A 21,261-nucleotide genomic window follows, 5' to 3' on the forward strand; every position below is an offset into this window, starting at 1 on the left:
TGTTTTTTTTTTTTTTTTTACAGGGTTAGACCTGGGGGTCCCCAGAGATGAACCAAGCTATTTTCAGCCACCATATCCCCCCGTTTCATGAGATACCTACCGGTGAATGTACCGGCCTTAGACTACCCTACAAGGGGGGGAAATAGCCGTTTAAGTCTCTTGTGTTACACAGACCAATAGAAAGCTGCCATGTCATCCATAGCGGCTTCCTATTGGACAGCGACTTTAATCCCAGCGCTAAACCAGGAAGTGATGCCCGCTACCTTCAGCAGTAAGTGTCTCCGGTTCCCATAGCTGGAAATACTGTGACAGAGAGTTCAGCTCTGGGGATTCCTCGATCCCCATCTAATAAAATAGGCACACAAAAAAGGAGGAATACAGGGGGATTACTGCTTTAGAGAACTTGATTTAGTTTAGAAAGCTTATCTTCCTTTCTAGATTATAAGCAAATGTATTGGGTAAATCTTTCTAAAAAGCGGAATAGATTTAACCTCAGTGTGTTTAATAAATTGTGTGTGTTTTTTAGACTGCGATGTGCAACTCTCGCGCTTTGTTTTAATCCATCAGCTGGCGCTTACGTTGCACTCACCCTGCTGGGGTCCCCTCCCCCTTCTATGGGGATGTCTGGCCTTCACCAGAACTCTTCTGCGTCCCCTCGGAATACGCTGACGTCACCAATGCCGCCTCCACCCCCCCCTCCTCTGCCGCCGCCACAGCGTATCACGGGACCTAAACCACTACAGGTAAGGCACCGCGGGGTGATGCTGTGGGCGGTTTGATATATACACCCACAGTCACTCCTACCACCCATTGTGGCCAAGCACTGCTATCTACAGCACTTACTCCCTCACCTGCTGTCTCTGTAAGTCTCCCATCATACCACTTAGATTGTAAGCTCTTTGGGGGAGGGATTTCCTTTCCTGTTGTCTGACTTTGCTGCGCTTATTGTATTATTATAATTCCCTGTACTGTGTCCTTTGTGAAGCGCTGAGTACACTTTTGGCGCTATATAGATAGACATGCAATACATACAGTCATATAATCATACAATCCGGGACAGTCCAGCAAAGTCAGAGCTGTGAGGATATTTTTTCCTCTTGTACCTGTAATGAGAGGGGTTGTGTTGTTGTTCCAGGACCCCGAGGTTCAGAAGCACGCCACGCAGATTCTACGCAACATGCTGCGACAGGAAGAGTCGGATCTGCAGGTAGGTCCCCGGGGCTGCTAAGAGAACCTACCAAACGAGGAGCCGGCAGCCAGAGAAAATGAGATTCTGTGTAGCCTGAATCTACCGTTTTCGACCAAGGCCTGAAGTGCGAGAAAGCAAATAATACAAATAGCTAGCAATGAGAGCTTAAAAAAGGGGGTCTGTTTAGCACCCCCAAATGTTTTTTTGCCTTGGGGATTTCACGATATATTGACATTGCGTGTCTTGCTTTTCACAAGCCAGATACATCCAGTGATCGCTGCAGTGTGCTGCTCCCCCTCTCAAGGTGCAGCTGGTTCCACCTATGTTTGTGGATTGGATCAGGGGTTCTTAACTCCAGTCCTCAAATCAGTGGCTCAATCGGTCCCTGCTTCAGCACAGGTAGCTCAATCAGAGCTCAGTATTCGACTGAGCCTCTGATTGAGCCACCTGTGCTGAAGCAGTGATATCCTGAAAACCTGACGTGTTAGGGGGGCTTGAAGACTGGAGGTTGAGTACCCTTGGACTAAAGATGGGAGAGTTGGAATCTAGAGGGGCAAATCTGTGATGGGTGTGATATATATATATATATATTTATATATATATATATTTATATTATTATATATATATATATATATATTATATATATTATATATATTATATATATATATATATATATTATATATATTTTCATATAATCATATTTCATATAATCAGCTGTATTAGTTCATCTATGTTAATCTATTGAACAATTCTATTTTACGTTGATATACACTTTGTCTTGTAGTTTGAGGTGAGGAACCGCAATATGTCTAGAACAGCTAGTGCTGAAGCTTTTCAGGCCGGAAGCGTATAGCTTCAAGGAAATGGTAACCACAAGAAGAAAAAACTTGGCACATTAGATGCATATTTCGTTTGCTAAAGGTCATACGTTCTTTTGCTGGAAGCGGGCGAAAATCTGCCGAAAAGTGGCAAAAATGTGCCAGAATATAGAGAAACGGTGCTGCATCTGAGCAAAGATTTGCCAGAAACTGGCAATATGGATGTAGTGCCAGTACGCAGCAAACAAGCAAACTGATGTAAATAAACAGTATGTGAGGCCAGGTCCTCAGTGGCTGCTGCGGCGCACGCTACGGCGTGCACGCCACACAGCACAGCCCTCTACTGGGCGCCCCCCAGTCGCCGTGTGTGTGGGGGCGCAAAGCGCGGCGACGCGTTCGCTGGCAGGGAAGACCAGAATTTTGTCTTTCCTTTGCCGCGACGCGATCACGTAGTGTGCGAGCCAGCCAATGGCAGGGCAGATCGTGTGGACCAATAGGAGTGCAGGTATTGTAGACCATCATGGCCGCGCCCTCCCCGTCATGGCCACGCATCCCATCGCTCCACAATGGACCGCAGATTGCGGCTCTCGCCTGTGCACGCGCCGCAGTGACCTCTGGGACCGTTGCCTAAGGGAAGTGGGGAACAGGCCGGGGAGACGATCTTGAGACTGATTGGTATGTAATCTTTTGCAAACACGTAACCAATTACCGCACTCTGCTTTATGTTACGGATTTTTATTATCATTATTGTTATGCTATAATAAATATCACATAGTGATTTATCTTATACTACTCTCGACCCCTTTCTATTGTACCCACTATATTCTTATTCAGAATGTGGGGCCATTCCACAAATGCAACATCATAACAAGGTGACCTGTTACTCAGAGTATAACATTAGCTCTTTATGAGACATCAGATGGGAGGGAAGGCATGTCCCGTTACAATTGGCGCCCAGCGTGGGGCTTGAGAGTTTTATATTAACTATATATATTACCCACTAATAAGATACACGTGTAGAAAATACCTCTTGTGTATATATATATAGTGAAGGCACTCTTTCAAGTATCATGGCTAGTACGAATTTTGCAAATTCTGCGCTTTTTCCTCCCTTTGCGCTATTAAAGCTGCCTGCAGGCTCAGGTTATCTGCTTCTCTCCCCGTTCCTTCTGCTCGTTAATACAGTGAAGCTCCATCGGTGCACATTACATTGGGCCACACAGCATAGAGTTTCAGGTCTCTACTTCCTCTGCTCCCATGTTAAAATGGACATAAAGCAAAAGGTGACACACTCTGTGCTCATTTGCATGTCATTACCCATAATCCTTGGCTGCCGTGGAAGTACTGTATGCTAAGCGATAATGGGGAAATGCAGACCTACGAATGTCCCGACAAGTGGTATTTTTATTTGATTTCTCTTTAGCCAAACGCCTGGGTTTGATTTTATTTTTTACAGGGCGATTTTATATTTAGTGTAAATGTAATATTTTCGGGTTATTGTTGGGCAGGTAGTTTGCCTGAAGCACTGGTATCAGCCGAGGTGTTTCAGAGAGAGTAAGTTTAGAGGTATTCTAGTCTTATGCAGGAAAGGTTACAGAAGAAGTTACATCAGATCGGATGAAGGACCATCTCTGTGCTGCAAGGTCAACCTACAAGGTCACATAGGTGATTGGAAGAATAAATGAACTCCCATGAGTGTTACTTGATTGCACACCTGAGTGTGTCCTGGATTAGTGCACGTTTTCTCTTATCATGTAGATTTTCACGGCTGCTTTGTCTCCTTTTGGCAGAGTCTCTGTGAAGTTTATAACCGAAGCCCCAACCCAAACCTGCAGGAACAGATCGAGGGGGCTAGGAGGAGGGTCTACCAGCTGCAGCTCAAGATTAGGCAGGAAACGACTGGTCATTGGGTAAGCAACAAATTAAATCAGGTCACACTTTCGGGTGGAACAGACCAAAGTATCGCAAACCAAATTATTTTTTTTACGTGTCTCTATTCTGAATGTTTTGGTTTCTTCTATGTATCCTATGGCAGCGGTTCTCACCGCCTGTCCTCAAGACCCCCCCCCCCAAACCCCCTCCCCAACTGGCTCAATCCGTCCCTGCTTCAGCACAGCTGGCTCAATCATTCACTGCTTCAGCACAGGTGGCTCAATCAGTGACTTAGTCGAAGACTGAGCCACTGATTGAGCCACCTGTGCTGTAGCGGGGACTGATTGAGCCAGCTGTGCTGAAGCTGGGATATCCTTAAAACCCGACCTGTTGGGGGGGTCTTGAGGACTGGAATTGAGCCCCACTGCTCTATGGCAGCCAATTACTAATGGGATAGCTCCTCCTCCTTATTAGGTAATCCTATCCTATTAGGTAAGCCCACAGATGAGGTATCTAGATCAGGAAACAAACTAATAGCACACTTTGCTACGGCGATGAGGTGCGAGACCGCAGCACTGTGGAATCAGAATGCAATTCCATCAATAGACAAAATTCGGAATAGAATTTGGTTCGCTTGCCAGATGGAAAAGTTGACAAGTCTAGTCAACGACACTGGCTCATATTTCCAAAAAGTCTGGTCAATGTGGCTGGCCCTGACCGATATCCCAGGGATGAGCAATGCCTCCGTCTGGCTTTGATAGAATCAGATGGGTTTTCCTTCGATGGCGGAACAAACACACGGGAGTTACGACAATAAGCTCTAAGTTTAGGACCGATTGAGGAGATTCGCGCCCTATCCCGGTCGTCAGATTCGGTGCGGTGGTGGCTTGGATAGTTCGGAGCCTGCAGAAGTGAGCCAGGTCCTGTGGAGCACACAGAGAAGACTACCTTTTTTCCTTATCCTCTCCATACCCTTCCCCTCCCCTCCCCCCCCCCCTTACCATACCCTCTCACGTCTACCCCTTCCCATGTTCGTATAGATGTTGTATGTCATAAAGTCGACCACATGGTACCAATGTGATATTGGATTGTATTATCTGGGATATCCTTAAAACCCGACCTGTTGGGGGGGTCTTGAGGACTGGAATTGAGCCCCCCTGCTCTATGGCAGCCAATTACTAATGGGATAGCTCCTCCTCCTTACCGCTGATAGGACAAGCGCGTCTTGTGACCACTATATAAGGGGGCGTCACCCACCTTAGGTCAGTTATTCTTGTCCGCTGGAGAGTGGACGCCAGGCAGGCTCCCTGCCAGTGTTATTCCTGCATGCTTTCTCTGAGGGCTGCGCTGATGCCGCCCTAAACGCAGTAGAAGCTGATTTCCCTACCGCTTCCCCAGCTTACCTCAAGAACAGCTGCTCTCATGCCGCTGTGGCTATTGCCAGACGCAAACAGCGCTTCGCTTGTTTGACGGAGCGCACAGGGGTTTTTTTTTGCCCTCATGGTTCGTACCCCACCCGGGGAGGAAGCTGATTCTGACCACCTAGTATTTAAAAAGCATGCGCCTTCCTGCTTATTTGTTCCCTTATTGATAGACTAGCAGCATGTCTGATCCTTCTGCAGTTTCAGGGGAACAGGAAGCAGAGCAGCCTCCGCAGGAGGCTCAGATTGTTAAACCCAGAAAAGAATTTCTGGGGCTAAATTACAGTTTACCTTGTCAATCTGTTACGAAGCAGCTATTTGGCACCCGCTCATTAATCACCACATCTCATTTTAACGAGCTGAGCCTGGGGAAGATGTAGCCCCTGTGGGGGAGTTTGAAACACGTCTGTTATTTAAAAAGCATGCGCCTCCCTGCTTATTTGTTCCCTTATTGATAGGCTAGCAGCATGTCTGTTCCTTCTGCAGTTTCAGGGGACCAGGAAGGAGAGCAGCCTCCGCAGGAGGCCCAAGTTGAAGAGCACCAGAAAAACTGTTTCTAAGGCTACATATTGTGCAGAGCGCGATGCGAAACTTTCTGCTACCTACCTTAAAAGATTTTGCATTCAGACGTCTGAGGAAGACATTTCTACTCTTATCTACTTTCATTGACCGGATGAAAACGTCACTCCTGCAGGCTGCTGATCAAGCACAGTCTCAGGGGTCCTTAAAAAGACCCAGATCACAGACTTCATATGATCTGCAGCCTAACGGTTTCATTGATTATTCAGAACAGGCGTGCCTCAGGAATTGGGGATTTCGCGTTGGAGGAGGAAGAGACCCAAGTGCATGCGGGATCCTTTTAGATGGACGCCATAGACAAGCTCATTATGAATGAGATTAACGAATATTTAGGACACCAGGGAAGAGCTGGGGGTCCTGAATCAGACCCCCATTAGCTCTAAAAAAAAAAATCGACTAGACCGTTTCCTGTTCACAGTTCTATTGAGGACATCGTGAAGACGGAATGGTCATCACTGGATAAAAGAGATTAGAACATTCATGAAAATGTACCCCTTCAGTAAAGAGGACGCAGTATCTGGGTAATACCACCAAAGATGGGCGCCGGCATGTCGCCAAGATAGTAAGAAATACAACCATGCCCCCAGAGGATGGATCTTCCGTTAAGGATCATATGGAACTAAGAATGTAGTGTTTTTTTTTTTTTTTTACACCTACAATACTCTATCGCAATGACGCTGGAAGTAGCAACATCAATGACCTGTATCTCAAGAACAGTCAGAATTTGGATATCCAATTTGGGAGGTAGGATTGAAGCAGGAACATCAAGACAGAAACTCTTAAAGTAGTTTCCAATGTTAGAGATTCAATGGACTATTTGTGACGCTTCCATGGACGTCATCTGGATAGTCGATAGATCCTCAGCATATACTATAGCTGTGAGAAGAGCGCTATGCTTAAAACATGGGTGGCGGATGCCTTGCCCAAGAATAGACTAGTGTCTTTATCTTATGACGGTTCTTATCTCCTTAGAAAACCACTGGATATTATTTCCAAGATCTCTTTTTACCCCAGCAGAGAAGGGTACGACTCATCATTCGTCAGGCCTCCAAGACAAGGTTTTCAGGAGGCAAGGTCTTTATAGACTTGGGACATCGTATAATCCGAATTGGAGTTCACAACAACAGCAAACATGGGGCTGGGCCCGCTCTGCTCAACCAGCCCCACTGGGGACCATCAAGAAGCAAGGCCCCTGAAAGGGACTGGGCACCGATCCACGGTCCATGATACAATAGATAGAGCACAGCCGAAGAAATCCTGCTTCTGGTATCCAGAGAGGGGAAAATAGCCAGGCAACTCCAAACTGAATAAATGATTAATTTATTGCATGCTAGAAATACAGTAAAAACGGACTACATGAACGCACCTACGCGTTTCATGCAACAGCACTTTATCAAGACACCTTGAAACATGCATGAAACGCGTAGGTGCGTTCATGTAGTCCGTTTTTACTGTATGTCTAGCTTGCAATAAATTAATCATTTATTCAGTTTGGAGTTGCCTGGCTATTTTCCCCTCTCTGGATACCAGAAGCAGGATTTCTTCGGCTGTGCTCTATCTACACCCACTACTACCTTGAATCTATACCGGATGGATTGCACGCCACAGATGATGCGAGTGTCCCGTTGAGTGTACAGGTAAAGAGCCACAGTGCCTTACTATATATCCTGTACACAACGGACATTATCTTATATATTTTCATATACTGGTTGGGTGTTTATTGCAGTGTACACAGTTGTGGATGTCATGCGGACTCCACTAGACACTTATCCCTTCCAGTTCATATACATTGTCATATTGTGGACACTCCATCTTCATCTGGACACTTAATCATATATTTTCTATAGATGGAACTATCTCCAATTGTTGAGCACTACACTCAGTTTACTGTCGGGATTTCTGGACTGCTAGGTCCAAACAACAACAGATTCCTGGGTTCAGCAGATTATAGCCCAGGGGTATTGCTTGCAGGTTCCTGGACATGCTAGGCGTTCGCTTCAAGGAATCAAGTCTCTCAAACGATCCAGGGAAGAATCTGGCCTTAAAACAAGCGGTCACCATCTGTTAACCAATATAGCAACTGAACCAGTTCCGCCTTCTCAGGGAGGCGAGGGTTTTTATTCAATCCTGTTTCTAGGACAGAAAGCATCAGAATGGTTCAGGGCAATTCTGAATCTAATAGAAACCAATGCCTTTCTCACCATCTGGCACTTCAACATGGAGACCTTGAGGGCAGACATAACAGTGATGGACAGCGGAGCTTTTCTAGCTTCTATAGACTTAAAGGATGCGTGTATCCATATTCCAATAAAATATTCCTGAGATTCTGTCTAAGCGGCCATCACTACCAGTTTACGGCTCTTCCCTTTGGACTGGTCACAGCTCCCAGAACCTTCACAAAGGTCATGGCCGTGATTGCAACATTATTGAGACAAGAAGGGCATTTTTGTAGTCGCATACTTCGATGACTGTCTAATCCAGGGGGGTGCAAACTTTTTTTTCCCTGTGCCCCGCCCCCCTGCCGAATGTCCTCCTCTCCACGCGCCCCCCTCCCTTCTCCTCCTTACCTTGATTCCCGGCTTCTGGGCGTCATGACATCACATGACCCCGCGATGTCATATGACGCCGCGTTGCCATGGCGACGCATCTCCAGATGCCGGCTGAATCATGGTAAGTATTGTTTGCAGAGGCCCTGCAGCTCCCCCGGCACTTAATTTAAGTGCCTTCGGGATGCGCGCTGGGCCTCTGTAAACCCTGCTCCCCCCTGCCGGTAATCTCGTGCCTCCCCTGGGGGTCGCGTCCTCCAGTTTGCGCACCGCTGGTCTAATCTATGCCTTGTCAGAGCAAGTTACCAGGGATGATGTGCGCATAGAGTGCGCAACGTCTTTGATGATCGACTTGTGATCTACTATCTGAAGAAAAGCAGGCTTGTACCAGCTCAGATTCTTCCATTTTTTGGTGTCCTGTTCGACACAAGGACAAATCTAGTATCACTCCCAACCTCCAAGATCCACATGATTGTTCAGATGACTCATAAGACCATGAAGGGCACAACTCATGCACATAAGAGGACTTCTAAATTCAGTCACAGACATAGTTCCTTGGTCCACTTTTCACTTCATACCTCTGCAAAGAAATTTCCTCTGTTGTGGGGGACACCGAAATCTAACTCCAGAATGTAGGCTACCGTTGTTACCAAGCACCAAGCTCAACCTACAATCGTGGACCTCAGTCAGCACCTTGTGCAAGTGCAAGTCTTTGATACCTCCAGTCTGGAAAGTATTGAACACCAACAAAAGGCAACAAAGCTAATAGTTTCAGCATGCTCTGACTATAGGAAAAGTAGCAACAAGTGGGAAATGCCAAATCAAATGAATATTTAATAAATGCACATGTTATATACAAGGAGCAAAGTGACACCAACACAATAGAACAAAACACACAAAAAAACTGGGAAAATGTGGTAGTGAAGAAAAAAGGGGGGTGTGTGTACACAATGGAGGATAAACGGGGGCAACATTTCGAGGACAAGCCCTTTCCTCAGGCCCATTCCCCCTTGTCCCAAAGGAACAAGAGGTACTTCCCTTACCCCAGTACCCCTAAAACAGTGAACAAAAAAGCCCTTGTTAACTTAAGCAACACAAGATAATCTAACAAGCAAAAAGTTCTAAGGTACACTGTAATAGCAGCAAAACAGGAGAATGTAAGGTGGGTACACAATATGCAAAATCAAACCACAGGGTACAGAGCAGCAATAGTAGTCTCTAGTTCTCTTCTGCTGTAAATGGGGCTGCCCCAGGACTCTGGTCATATCGTGATATTTTACACCATTTAAGGTCTTCAGGCCTTGTTGAGGGGTTCCCCGCTAAGGATCTTATCCAACAACTTCATTACAGTAGAATATATAAACCGACAAGGGCAAACAAGGAGTTCAAGAGTTCTTTCAGAAGTCTCCAGAATCCTCCTCTGGACTGAGAAAGAGATTCCATGTATCTTCACAGCCTTCATTTCAGGAGTCCGGAATCACGAAGGCGACTTTCTCAGAAGGCATTCCATTCACACAGGAGGATGGGAACTAGACCAGAACATTTTCCATTAGTTAATTCAGCAATGGAGTTGACCTCATGGCATCTGCTGTCAACAAGAAAGTACAGATGGATGTGTCAAGATGGCACGACTCGAAAGCCGTAGCCAGGGATGCTTTCTCTATCACTTGGGATTTCCCAAGTGCTTCTGCGAGTAATGAACAAAATAAAAAAAGACAGGGCTTAGGTTCTCCTAATAGCCGTATTAGCCTAGAAAGACATGGTTGGCAGACTTAAAGAACTTGTCAGTATTGGAGCCGTCGGTTCTTCCGACATTCCCCGTATTATTGATTCTGTGTCCCCTTTGGGGCAGCAATCTTTAAGTGCTCAATTTGACGGCGTGGAACTTGAAAGGATGTCATTAAGGGCACTGGGTTTCTCCAATGAAGTTATGTCAACACTTTTGCATTCCAGAAAGAATCTATTATTGCATATGGAGGACATTTATATGTTTGTGTAAGTTACGAAAGATAGACCACTTACAGCTAGAAGTCCCTAACATACTGGACTTTCTTTATCCAGGATTCCAGAAGAGTTTAAAACCAGCATCTCTTAAGGTCCAAGTATCTGCAACCTATGCTCTCTAGATTTGTTAAAGCAGTGTCTAGGTTTAGGACTACTTTTAGGACCACCGTTCGTTCATGGGATCTGAACCTGGTGCTACAGCAACTCGCTTCTTCCTTGTTTGAATTAAATCTCGAGCTCCTAATGAGATTACTCACAATGAAAGTTGTTTTCCAACAGCTGTTACTGCAGCGCGCAGGGTGGGAGAGCGCCAGGCTTCATCATGTCGCGAATCAAGGACTGTCTCACGGTTTCAAATCAAAGTACTATCAGACTTTCACATCAATCAGGATATTATGGTTCCTACATTTTTGTCCAACCCCTACTTCTGACAATGAGCGTCAGTGGCACAATCTGGATGTAGTTAGAGGACTGATGGTATTCGGAAAAACTCTAGGTTGTTTGTCCTTTACGATGGGCCAATAAAGCGTTGGGTAACTTCCGTTCCCTCCATATCTAGATGGGTTAAGGGAGCTATATTTGAGGCATATAGAGTAGCAGGAGAAAATCCTCGTGTAGGGTTAAAGGTCCACCCTACTAGGGCCATCGCAACTTCATGGGCAGAAAAAGCTCAAGCCTCTGCCCACGAAATATATGTAAAGCTGCGGCCTGGTCTTCTTTACACACGTGCTCAGCATTACCATCTGGGGGTTCATTCATCAGCGGATGCGGAATTTGGTAGAAGGGGCGTCAAGCAGTTCCGACTGTGGAAGGAATACTCCCAATAGTCTAGGCCCCAAACTCTAGGGATTGCTCTGGTACGTGCAGTGGCGGATTTCACCTTTTCCCGCCCATAAGCTCACATTGGCAGCGGGGGCGGCCCATCTGCTGTAGCGTAAAGGCACCGTGATGTCGCGGCGGCGTGCGACGCAGCGTTGTCATGGCAAGTGACGTTGCTGCGTTATTTGACATCGGATCGCCATGACAACGCGATGCTGTAGGAGTGGGGCCGCTCCGGAGTAGGTAAGCCCCCCCCCTCTCAACGCGCACACACAATAATTGCCGCTCTAGATTAGTGCCTAGTCAGCCTTGCGGGAAATCCGCCTCTGGGTACGTCCCCGCCTCTGGGTACGTCCCCGCCTCTGGGTACGTCCCCGCCTCTGGGTACGTCCCCGCCTGTGGGTACGTCCCCGCCTCTGGGTACGTCCCAGCCTCTGGGTACGTCCCCGCCTCTGGGTACGTCCCCGCCTCTGGGTACGTCCCATTACTATTTGGCTGCCATAGAAGCCTTCAAGAAATAAATATCAGTAGGTAAATTCTCCCATGTATATTTTTCATATATAAACATTAATTTCTGTAAAACGTTTAGTACCTGCCACATGATGACCTGTACGGAGTGCTTTATTTATGTTGTTGTACCCCACACTAATTCTGCCCTTTTTATTATCGGTGCGAAAGGATTTATCGCGTTCCTACAGTGACATCAGCAATGCGGGGTTCAGAGTTGTGGAAGGTAAGTTGTTACAGAGTCTTAATGATTTTATTTGCGGCGCATTTTACTCTCCTCTCCTATAAATAAGGGGCATACCGCACTCCTCCTCCTCCTCCTCCTCCTCCTCCTCCGTACATCGCTCTCACCTGTCGCCTAATCCCTCGATCTGTCCCTTTTCTAGGTCGCCTGTCTGTAGATTCCCTGGAGGGAGACAGTGGTCTGGACTCCGGCACTGAACGGTTCCCTTCTATTAGTGAGGTGAGCGCAACATCCAAAGGGGGGAATTCCATGTCCCATCAGTGAGCGCATCAAGAAACCGAGCAGAGATACCTGTCCAGTACACACCCCGAGCAATAGACATACTAGCTGCCAGAGAGCACACAGTTTAGCTTTGGGCTATGCGAGCTGAACCAACTACTTTAATATCAGGTCAGGGGTGCTCAACTTCAGTCCTCAAGCCCACCCCAGTCTTGAGGACTGGCGTTGAGAACGCTCGAGTTAGGTACAAGTAGCATTTTTCCAGGTAAAAGAAGAGCCTGATTCTGTAAGGAAGTAAACTCTGGGTACGTGTGATAATGGTCTCGCTTACAGTGCAGTCTCCTAGCGGAAGTGTTACAGGCAAATGCCATCAAGGAATTCAACATTTACTTCGGATTAGTACAGGGGAAGCATACGAAATAGGCTGTACAGTCCTTATCGGCTACTATCTTCCTATCTCATGATCTATATGTCCCCTTCACTCCCCGAGGAGCCAGAAATGCTTTGAGAAAGGGTTTATCTATACCCTCGGATCTAGTTATTTTGGTGTGATCCTGCAGAGCTCCCTGCTTCTCTGCTCCCCTCCATCACTCTGGTCTCTTTCCCACCCAACAGTATTCCCTGAATCGTAACTCTGTCCTGTCTGACCCGGGCGTGGACAGCCCGCATACCTCCCCCATCATCTCTATGAAGATCTTTCAGCACCATCGGCGTCAGGGATCAGACACGGCATTCATCCCTGGCCCCGAGCTGGTAAGTGTGTGGGCAGCTTGGGCTGGGGGTGGAGGGGGGGGGGGGCAGGGGGCAAAAGCCTCAGTTCCAGTAACCAGAGATTTTGAACAGTAAGAGAAGAAATGCTCAGTAGCCGTCCCATTTCTATCCACTGTGTGTGAATGGTCTCTGGCACTGAGCAATGTTTATGTGCACTGGTGTAGATGTTTGTAGGCCATATAACAGGATGGATGGAATCCAGGCTGCTTTAAATCCCATTTGTCTATGTAGGGACCAGACAGCTCACCAAGGCCTCCAATCATAGGACCAGAGGAAGACTATGACCCCGGATATTATATCGCAGAGGTAAAGCAAATTCTGTCTGTCTGTCTGTCTGACTCTGTGCTTGTGTCTGTGCGTACGGCTGTCTGTCTGACTCTGTGCTTGTGTCTGTGCGTACGGCTGTCTGTCTGACTCTGTGCTTGTGTCTGTCTGTGTCTGTCTGTGTCTGTCTGTGTCTGTCTGTGTCTGTCTGTCTGTCTGTGTCTGTCTGTGTCTGTCTGTGTCTGTCTGTGTCTGTCTGTATCTGTCTGTATCTGTCTGTGTCTGTCTGTGTCTGTCTGTCTGTGTCTGTCTGTCTGTGTGTCTCTGTGTGTCTGTGTGTCTGTCTGTGAGTGTATATATACAAGCTAAAACCACTGGTCTAAGAGAAGACGGGAACAGAAAAGGCCCCATTGTCTAGCACTCAACTCATATGTATGATGAATAACTTAAAATATAACCGTTATTAGTATATAGTAACATTTATTTATTTTACTATATACCAATAAAGGTTATATTTTAAATTATTCATCATACATATGAGTTGAGTGCTAGACAATGGGGGCCTTTTCCCGTCTTCTTAGGCCAGTGGTTTTGTCTATTCAATAGCCCCAGGCACCTCTCACAATCACTATAGACTGTAGCAAGAGCCTTCACTCTTCCCTTTCCCCTTCCCCTCCTTCCCTATTACACACATATATATATATGCAAATACAACTGTATGCTCATCTGCATGTCTTAGGCAGGTCTGCAACCCCGCCTTTCCCCATCATCACCCAGCATACAGCACTTCCACTGCAGCAAGGGATTCTGGGAAATGACATGCAAATGAGCACACAGTGTCACTTTTTGCCTCAAAAACCATTTTTAACACTTCACTTGCTTTCAGTTACCCTTTGACACCTCTAGCCATAAATCTCATCCACACCGGGGGAAGGACCAGCACAGATAACATTCCAAGAGACACTGTTTTTAAGTAATCCTTGCTTCATTCATTGTAACATCGCCGGAAGAAGAGATCAGTGTATCTCGAAAGCTCGCACAAATAAAAACATTTCGTTAACCACAGAACGGTATCATCTATTTATTTTTTGATTATTGAAGCTCGGCTAACACGGTACTGATACCTCTACATGTGTATATATATATATATATATATATATATATATATATATATAATATATACACACAATATATATATATATATAATATATACACACACACACAAGCTGTCACATACACACACGAGAATTCTCTTGCTGGTAGTAAAATGCAAGAAACAAATGTGTAAGCAGTTTATAAATAAATAACAAATCTAGAACAAGCCGAGCGCCCATAGAAGGGAATTCCTTCCCGGAGCAGACTGGGGATGTTGTATGTGTGTAAGTGCATAGGGCATAATGAAGGGGTTTATGGGGCAGCTTTAGCAAGCGCCGGTACAAGTTATCACACCGGCGTTAACTCTCATTGATTTGAATGGAATATAAACGGGTCGGATAACCTGCACCGGCGCTGGATAAACGTGGCGCTTAGAGAGAGAAATCCAACCTTCTCAGAGCGGGAGGTTTTACCGTGACCTGCTCTCCCCCTGCAGGGTGACGGTCTCTTCCAGGACTTGGAGAAGCTGAAGTCCCGACCTGCTCACATGGGGGTTTTCCTGCGCTTTATTTTCTCTCAGGCTGATCCAAACCCATTGGTAAGATTCTATTCTGGCTGGGCCGATGCGCGCAGAGCTTTCACTTCAAACCGGGACATCTGTACGCACTTGTAATCCAGTGTGTGTATCTCACCTCTTGCTTCCTCCTCTACAATCCTCGTTGTCCATCTTTTCTTAGGTCTGCAGAATTATTTTACAGCCTCCCCCCCCTCCCCCCCATACCACCTCTGCTTGGAGACGGCTTCATCCACCTACTACTCTTCCAATAAAGGCCTTTCCCGTATTGACCCTCCTCCAGATTCAGTGGGGTGCCCTTTGTTCCTGCTCATTCTGACCTCTCCCCTGCACCTTGTTGATACCCGTAATGAAGATGCAAGCCCCCGTTCCATATGTTGCGGGGGATGCCCGGCCGGGCGGGGGAATCTTAACTCTCTGTATGTTGTCCGTGCAGCTGTTTTACCTCTGTGCCGAAGTCTGTCAGCAGCTGAATCCCAGAGACGCCTGCGCGCTGGGGAAGGAAGTCTGGAACATCTTCCTGGACAAAAACGCAGTGAGTGGCCCCTTTACCCATCTAACCCCAGGGGTGGTCAACGCCAGTCCTCAAGTCCTACCAACAGGTCAGGTTTTCAGGATATCCTTCGTCTCCGTCGGAGACTGAGCCACTGATTGATCCCCCTGTGCTGAAGCAAGGATATCCTGAAAACCTGACCTGTTGGTAGGACTTAAGTTGGCCACCCCAGATTTAACCTTATCCCAAAATGCAGCCATCTGTTCCCTTGCAAAATGTACCTTCTCTTGTATTAATGACTGCACTTGGAACGCTCTATTCTGCTACGAGAATGGTTGGCCCCCCTTACTGCTTCCATTACATCACTGTTGCCACAGGGACTTGAAAGCAGGCACAGCCAGCACCCCCTGGGAAGAACTCTCCTGTTGTTCCATTACACGGTATCACCACCTGGAAAGACACTAACGTTCTGTCTTCTTCTTTGCAGCCGTTAAGGGTGAAGATCTCTGAACAGCTGCTGGCAGAAATAGGTAAACACCAACGTGTTTTTCATGCTGTTCAGCGTGTCCGCGTCTCTAACCCCTGTACTTATTTGCTGCCAGAGGAGCAGTGAAGGAATTAAACGATAGAGCAGTGGTTTTCAGCCAGGTTTCCTAGGAACACTTGGGTTCCCCTGGGCATCCGTAAAGGGTTCCCTGCAATTTTTATGTCCTTTGAAAAGTGTACCAAATACAAACACATTTACAATGCATCTGATCTCAGACGCGCTATTAGAGAGGGTTGGGGCTCCTTACAATGCATCTGATCTCAGACGCGCTATTAGAGAGGGTCGGGGTTCCTTACAATGCATGTGATCTCAGACGCGCTTTTAGAGAGGTTTGGGGTTCCTTACAATGCATCTGATCTCGGACGCGCTATTAGAGAGGGTTGGGGTTCCTTACAATGCATCTGATCTCAGACACGCTATTAGAGAGGGTTGGGGTTCCTTACAATGCATCTGATCTCAGACGCGCTATTAGAGAGGTTTGGGGTTCCTTACAATGCATGTGATCTCAGACGCGCTATTAGTGAGGGTTGGGGTTCCTTACAATGCATCTGATCTCAGACGCGCTATTAGAGAGGGTTGGGGTTCCGCAGAATTTCACAACATAATTATACGGTTCCTCAACCATAAAAGGTTGGAAACCCCTGCAATAGAGTAAGGTATTGGGTGTAATTTGGGGTGGTTTATCCGAGCTGCCTGTGGCTTCCGGAATTCCTGGGGTCCTACTGAAGTTACTATTCATTGTAAACCTGGTGAAGGCATTATTGAAAACCCTACCTGCTGATTGGTCCCCCGAGGCGCGTTATTCTCGTGGCGGTGCATGTGTATAAGTTGGGGCTGATGTAAGCTGGCAGCAGAATATCTCTGTGTCACACATTTACACACACTTCACGGCTGTTGCTTGCCCCTGCCAGACTCTCGCCTGCGCGGCTCTGATGATATACGCGGCGCGTTCACCGAAGCGCAGGATGCAATGCTTCCTGAGATACAGGAGCAAATCCAGGACTACAGGTAACACACACATTATTATCCCTCTAATGAGCTTGTATGTACTCGTCTCCTCGTATAAATAACCTCTAGGGCACAGGTGCTTGCTCACAATTTTGACATTTGTTCAGTTTGCCGCAGCCATTATAATAACTTTGTAGCATATTTAAAGCTGAAGTTCAAGCTGTCGTTTACATTAATTTTTTTCATTCAATATGCGCATCTATACAATCTGCACACTGACAAGTGATTAGCTAAGTTGCTGATCGGACCGTTCTCCTGTAATCGATCGCTGAAGATTCGGCTGGGGGGCTCACTAAATGTTCCCTGGGTCCTCTTTTGCTGCACTGAGAGCCAAAGTTCTGTGAGGAAGATCATGTGACCAGGCAGGCACTAAATTCAATTGGTTCACTGCTAGAGAGGGCAGGGCTCAAAAAGGTGATGCTGTTTCAGAAGGGGAAGGGGGTGTGACTTTGTAAATGGTTGCTATAGGAACAAAAATGCTTGTTACATTAGAATACATTAAAAATGTGTTTAAAATTGTTTATTTTTTTTAAAATGCTACAAGTATTTCCTCATAGTACAGAACTGATTTATTTAAAAAAAAAAATACTGCTTGAACTGCAGCTTTAATAGATATCGTTATCGGCAGGGAAAAGCAGCTCCAAAAAATGCTATTCTATCCTGTACTTTTAGATGCAATGTAGATCTGTTTTATGGGACCGACATGAGGGTTAGTCATAGATGAAATGATAATGTGCAGTGACAGACAGAGCGTTCCAGTGCTACATCCAACAAAGCATATAGTTAAATACTTATCTGTTCGTCTCTCATAAGTGAGGGTCACTTAGTTACGTTCTTGGCTAAAGCATTGTAAGCTTGCAGATCACATCAAGGTGTGCGCTCTTTCTGCAAGTCCCAACACAAAGAATTTAATTAAATAACCCTCCCTTATGAGCGAAGAATAGATAAGTATTTAACTATATGATCTCTCATGTTGGGTGTTGCATTGGGCTACCCTGTCTTTTGTTTTGTACATTATCACAAACCCAGAAGTGCTCCTTTTTGACATAAATATATATGGTACGGTGGGTCGGAGGTTTGAGTTTATAGGGGTGTTGTGTGTGTTTATAGCGTACAGCACGCTTAAAACCTCACATGCCTTTTCTTGAAGTGTACAGTATACCCGACTTATACTTTAAATCATTTGGCTCTATAGTTTGTAGTTATACTTTGAAATCATATGATCTGCATTTAATCAACGAATAGGGAATAGTTTTCTAGGGAAACATCGCAAATTAAAGAGCATACAGAGGTACAAAATAAACTATAATATTTTTTTAATAGCTTTCATGTATGTATGTATTTTTAGGGCATATTTAGTTTTTTTTATATAAACCCAAAATGCAGCTTTTCAGGCCTTGCCACTTCTTTCAGCTGGAATCAAAGCTGATGTAGTTTTATCAGATCATTCTGATGAGAGTCCTGGCTGGGATAGAAACGTTGGCTGTTAGTGGATGAATACACACATTTTGTGTGTTCTGCATTGCCAGTTTTCTGATACATTATAGTAGGATAGAAGCAGGCACGTGTATGAGATGTCTGTCACAGTGCTGCCTTTCAGTACCAAGCTCTGTCTGTCTGTCTCAGGACAAAACGTACCATGGGCTTGGGCAGCCTGTACGGAGAGAACGACCTGCTGGACGTGGACACTGACCCCCAGAAAGAACGTCAAGTGGCTGAGAAGCAGATTGCCCAGCTGGGGGAGATCCTGTGAGTCTGGGGTGGGCTCTGGATGGTTTTGTTTACTTGGGCAGTGGTTGTGGGGTTGCTTCACTGAGCTGAAGCGGAGGATGGTCCCCATGGAGACTGAAGCAATTAGCAATTATCCTTTTTTTCCTTGTATAGTGCTAGTCATGTTCAGTGTTTTTGTTCAAATTTAAGTCCTTAATACGTATTGGTCATACACTTGACTTGTTTGTAATCTTGGCCACGAACATCATGCGATCTTTATCTTCACATGGCATACACAGCTGAAGATGACACGTTGTAGCCCATTCTTCCTGATAGTCCTAATTGCTGATAATTGAAATGTACTTCCTTTTTTTTGTCTTTAACCAGGTCAAAGTATGAAGAAGAGAGAAGGTGAGTGAGGCCACTGAGTGTCAGAAGCTACTGCAGGGCAATGGGGCCACTGAAGTCTTATATTTACCTGGTTCTAGATGTTCTAGATGTTAACCTTCTTCTCTCGGTACATAAGTTGTTCCAAACTTGTGAAGTCTCCTTGGATTTTGGGCTGACTTAAAATGACCTTCTAATCTGATCTAACCTTGGGCCTTCACACACCGGGGCTTTCATTCTCTGTAACACAGAATATTCTGTAATCCGGACCTCTGAAGTTTGTGTCTTGAGTTGGACAGTTGACCAGGTGGTCTGAAGCTTTGCAGCCTCACTTAACTTGCTTTTTGAAGACCCTCTACCCTGGCTATTGACTGACGGGCACTTCTTGAGGTTTACTTATTGCCCGTGACCCAGCTTCCATACATGGTTGTAGATCTAGCATGGGCCTTGATGAGCAGATCCATGAAACTGCCGTGGAAATTCTGGTGGTGACCGCTGCTATCTCAGTTCTGTTTGTATATCTCGGCGGTGGCCATCTCCAGTCTTCAAGGGCCACCGCCTGGTCGGGTTTTCAAGATATCCCTGCTTCAACTCAGGTGTCTCAATCGACAGAGCCACTGATTGAGCCACCTGTGCTGAAGCGGTGCGTATCCCTAATACCTGGCCTGTTGGTGGCTCTTGAGGACTGGAGTTGGCTACCCCAGGTATATCTCATCTCCTGTTTAGCTGCTTGGCAAGCATTTGTTCCCAGGAGACATTGTATCGTCGGCACCCATTTCTTGGTTAATGTAGACACAGCGGTGGTTTTTTTTTTCCTGTCCTGTTTTCAAACAGCATTAATCACACACGGAATGGGGCTTTTATGTGTTAAAAAGCACATCTGTGCGAGGTATGGAATCCAAGCATTTGTTCCGTGCATAGCATTGCAGTGCTCATGCCGTCTGTGTGTATACAAGGTGTTGAACCACTCAGGGAATTGGAATGTCAGGCCAGGCAAATCCCTTTGTTCAAAGCCACTGTAGTTGCAGAAATGTATGTAGCTCCTGGTGCCTAGAAAGAGACAGAATGTGTTAAGCCTGTCATGCCTCTTACTCCTGTATGGCTGGCTTTTAATGCACAAGGTGGATTAAGTTCGGGGTGTTCCTGTCTCGCCTTGTGATACCTGCAGTGCCTCAGAAGCTTGACTGAATATTACTCCAGTCCCATTCTGTGTGTAGTATACGAGTTAACTCTTCCACAGCTGGGGAACCTTGAAATTGGTTGGAAAGCAAGTTATTGCAGTCGGGGATTACAGGACTAGTTTTGTTTAGCAACATGAGTTGAAGGGAAAGTACTCGGCCATGTAACCACTCTGCTACCATTTGTATCATAATAAACACACAACTCCAGCAATCTCTAACCCCATTTGTATCATAATGCAAGATATGCGTCAAGCAGGATTTCCGCCTTGGATTTTTTTCTCTCTCTGACATAATTGGAAGCAGGGCAGCTTCCGGATCTAAACTGCTTAATTTTCAGCTCTGGGTAGCCCTGGAGATATATTCCTGCGTTGGGTGCCTCAACTCAAACCGGAAAAGCAATATGCCTGTGTAAATTGTGCGGAATGCGTCGGCCAATAGGAAGCCGCAACGTAATCTGTTGCAACGTCCTGTTGGTGAAACAGGGGGGGCCATATTGGATTCACCATGAGGGTCACCGGCAACTAACTCTGTAATTATCTTGGCAATTGGGGGGCCCCTGGGTTGAAAGTAGTGGGGTTCAGCTCCGGGCGTCCCCTGGTATGTAAAATATATACTTGCAAACTGTGAGTATCCGATACTGCACAATGTTTAAGACCTGCTGTCTACAAATGGCCTACTTGGGAACTCACCCCCTACCCCCATAAGGAACCTGCAGACTCTTCTCCCCCTCTGTATAGCTATGTATTAGTTTGGGCTGAAAAAAGACATGACTATAGAATTAAGCATTTAGTTAGTTACTATATATTTATGGTTGTACTGATCCAGAGGAAGGTAAACAAAAAACCCAGTGCAACATTAGCCAATTCCTTCCTGACTCCAGTATATGACAGTGCGATAGTTCCCTGGATCTGGGCTCTGCATATGTGAGATATTGTTCAGCATATCCGTGTATATCCTTTTCAGAAATGAAGATGTCCAGTCTTGTAATTCCTCTGTCTTTTTGTGCCTGTGCA

The 21,261-nt window shown here is 46.0% G+C and overlaps 1 protein-coding gene across 7 annotated transcripts in view; it reads left to right on the plus strand.

The window, feature by feature from the left end:
- The window catches only part of ARHGEF11 (Rho guanine nucleotide exchange factor 11), a 121,068-nt gene that overhangs the window by 66,227 nt on the left and 33,580 nt on the right, over positions 1-21,261 (plus strand). For all 7 annotated transcript variants that reach the window (XM_075607656.1, XM_075607650.1, XM_075607653.1 and 4 more), the window contains 13 exons: positions 568-743; positions 1,136-1,207; positions 3,798-3,917; positions 11,927-11,981; positions 12,142-12,218; positions 12,834-12,971; positions 13,221-13,295; positions 14,845-14,946; positions 15,359-15,457; positions 15,903-15,945; positions 16,874-16,970; positions 18,597-18,719; positions 19,068-19,091. In XM_075607656.1, coding sequence (XP_075463771.1) covers positions 568-743; positions 1,136-1,207; positions 3,798-3,917; positions 11,927-11,981; positions 12,142-12,218; positions 12,834-12,971; positions 13,221-13,295; positions 14,845-14,946; positions 15,359-15,457; positions 15,903-15,945; positions 16,874-16,970; positions 18,597-18,719; positions 19,068-19,091 — 1,201 coding nt within the window. The remainder of the gene's footprint in view (positions 1-567; positions 744-1,135; positions 1,208-3,797; positions 3,918-11,926; positions 11,982-12,141; positions 12,219-12,833; positions 12,972-13,220; positions 13,296-14,844; positions 14,947-15,358; positions 15,458-15,902; positions 15,946-16,873; positions 16,971-18,596; positions 18,720-19,067; positions 19,092-21,261) is intronic.

The sequence above is a fragment of the Ascaphus truei genome, chromosome 7 (assembly GCF_040206685.1).
Source record: "Ascaphus truei isolate aAscTru1 chromosome 7, aAscTru1.hap1, whole genome shotgun sequence".
NCBI lineage: Eukaryota > Metazoa > Chordata > Amphibia > Anura > Ascaphidae > Ascaphus > Ascaphus truei.